General features: G+C 60.5%; 1 protein-coding gene across 1 annotated transcript; it reads right to left on the bottom strand.

Moving 5' to 3' along the window:
• Positions 1–249: 249 nt before the first annotated feature.
• Positions 250–755, bottom strand: Rprm (reprimo, TP53 dependent G2 arrest mediator homolog). The gene has a single exon (XM_090343107.1). The coding sequence runs from the start codon at positions 663–665 to the stop codon at positions 336–338; it is 330 nt and encodes a 109-aa protein (XP_090199233.1). The 5' UTR covers positions 666–755; the 3' UTR covers positions 250–335.
• Between the last annotated feature and the right edge of the window lie 1483 nt (positions 756–2238).

Here is a 2238-nt window from a genome sequence, read left to right as displayed (position 1 = left end):
TGCGGGTGCAGAAGGGGCCTTCGGCCGGGGGTCCCCGGTATCCCACGCCAGCTTCCAAAGTTCTGCGCGCCCCTCTCGCCCCCCTCTCTGCCACTTGCTGCGGAGTTCAGGGCGCTCTCTCCCTTCTGACAGCCTGGCACGAGAAAGGGGTGGCCTGTACCTCGATGGGAAAGCAGAAGTCGAGAGAAACAATTGACTCCGACAGGTCTGCTTCGCTGAATCTTGGATGGCGAGGGCGCAGTGAGGGCTGAGGCGGGGAGTGGGGTGGGGTGAGGGAGAGAGGCTTGGGGCCACCCTCCCCCCGGGTCCCAGCCTCTCGGGGGCCGGAGAACCGGTCAGTAGGGCCCCACGACCACCGCCTCCACCTCTTTGGACGGTCTCCGGTCCTTCACCAGGAAGTTGATCATGCCTTCGGACTTGATGAGCAGATTGCAGCCGAGGAAGAAGATGCCGAAGACCACGGTGAGCGAGAGCACGCACATGACGGCGATCTGCACCACCCGCATGATGTACAGGCTGCGCTCGTCCGGGCCGCCCTCGGCGAAGCCGTCGTCCGTCACCACCGACGCCTGGGTGCAGCAGCGCACCGCGCGCTCCAGCGCCTCGCTGCTGTTGGCCAGGAACAGGCCCGCCACGTCGGTCTGGTTGCCCAGCGCGGGATTCATGGTGGGAGCGGACAAGCCGCACGGGCAGGCGGGAGGCGCGGGTCCGAGCGGCGTGGGGAGGGCGGCCTGGCGGAGGAACAGGTGCTGCTGGGGCGTTGCGCTCCCTCTCCCAAACACTTGCACGCGTGGGGTTCCTCGAGCTCTTCTTTCCAAAGTGTCCGGAGACGCTAAGAGTTTCCCGGAAAAGCCTCTCCAGCGCCTTGCCCTCACAGCCCGGCTGGTGTGCGCGGCGCGCGGCGGCCCGGGAGGCGCTGGCTGGTCCGGGCGCTCGCTCGCTCGCTCGCTTGCTTGCTGGCTGCGCTGGGGGCTGTTGGAACTTGGCGGGGTTGGGCCAGCCCGGCCGTGGGAGGTGCGGGCTGCCCCGCGCCTGCCGCGAGCGCACAGCGACCCCTGCCGGCCGCCGCGCCACCCTGCGCCCGCGGCCTTCAGGCGGTGGAGAAAAGGCCAGCGGGAGAAATCTCTTCTAGCTGTGCCACCATTGCAAACCTAAAAGGCCAGACCAGGTCCCAGTGTAGTCCTGATCGCATCAGTGAGCAAAGAATCTGCGGAATGAGGAGGATGCAGACGGCAGAAAGTTTACGAAGAACTGGTCACACCAGCTCTGGCTGGAGGGCGGGCGGTTGGGGGTGTGTGGGTGTCTTTGCTGCTGTCCCTCTCACCTCTGGCTGATTGAGGATGAATCTCAGGTGCCAGATGGCTCTGGAAAATGCATGGGCCCTGACGCCTGTGCCCCCAGGCCTCTTAGTGGAGTGAGGGGTGGAATGAGTTGGGAGGGGCGGTAATAGGAGGGGAAGAGAAGGAGAAAGAACAAAAGAAAAAAAAAGCTCCATCCACACTCTGACGGGGCAAAGGTGATTGGCACACTGAGCCAGGCAGGTTCCACAGTGAGTTTTGAGGCTAAGGAAAAGGAAATTAAAACGATAATCTCCTGCCTTTCTGTGGTGGTGGTTGCCAGACACAAGGTCACCCCTCTGGTAACGGCATTGGACGGAGTGACCACTTGCTTGTAATTTATTTGCAGTGGAGTTTTGGGATAGCCTCTAGCGTGGTCTTTATTGGCAGATGGTGTGTTGTATAAGGGAATAGCTCGTCAGTGTCCATCCGCAGGACCGCGTGCCAGCTGCGGGGAAACCCTCGCAGGGCACCTCACCTGCAGTCGTCGTGAACCCTACTGCAGATGTCTGTGCCCCCAACCCCACGAGACCTTAGCCCTTAGCCCGCTGTGGCTTTGCTCTTCATTCTGGGGCAGCTTTGCATTTACAAAACCATCGGTTAGTTTTATTAAGCTCCAGAAGAATAGTTCTGTTATTTGTTGTTCTCTCTCTCTCTCTCTCTCTCTCCCTCCCTCCCTCCCTCCCTCCCTCCCTCCCTCCCTCCCTCTCTCTCTCTCTCTCTCTCTCTCTCTCTCTCTCTCTCTCTCTCTCTCTCTCTCTCTCTCTCTCTTGCGCTCTCTCTCTCTCTCTCTCTCTCTCTCTCTCTCTCTCTCTCTCTCTCTCTCTCTCTCTCTCTCTCTCTCTCTCTCTCTCTCTCTCTCTTCCTGTCTTCTTTTTCTTTGATCTCTACTAGATGAAAA

The sequence above is a fragment of the Megascapheus bottae genome, chromosome 12, assembly GCF_031878675.1.
Source record: "Megascapheus bottae isolate mThoBot1 chromosome 12, mThoBot2.hap1, whole genome shotgun sequence".
NCBI classification, from domain to species: domain Eukaryota; kingdom Metazoa; phylum Chordata; class Mammalia; order Rodentia; family Geomyidae; genus Megascapheus; species Megascapheus bottae.
Note: the sequence above shows the minus strand (reverse complement) of the source record. Positions and strands in the feature narration are given on the sequence as shown.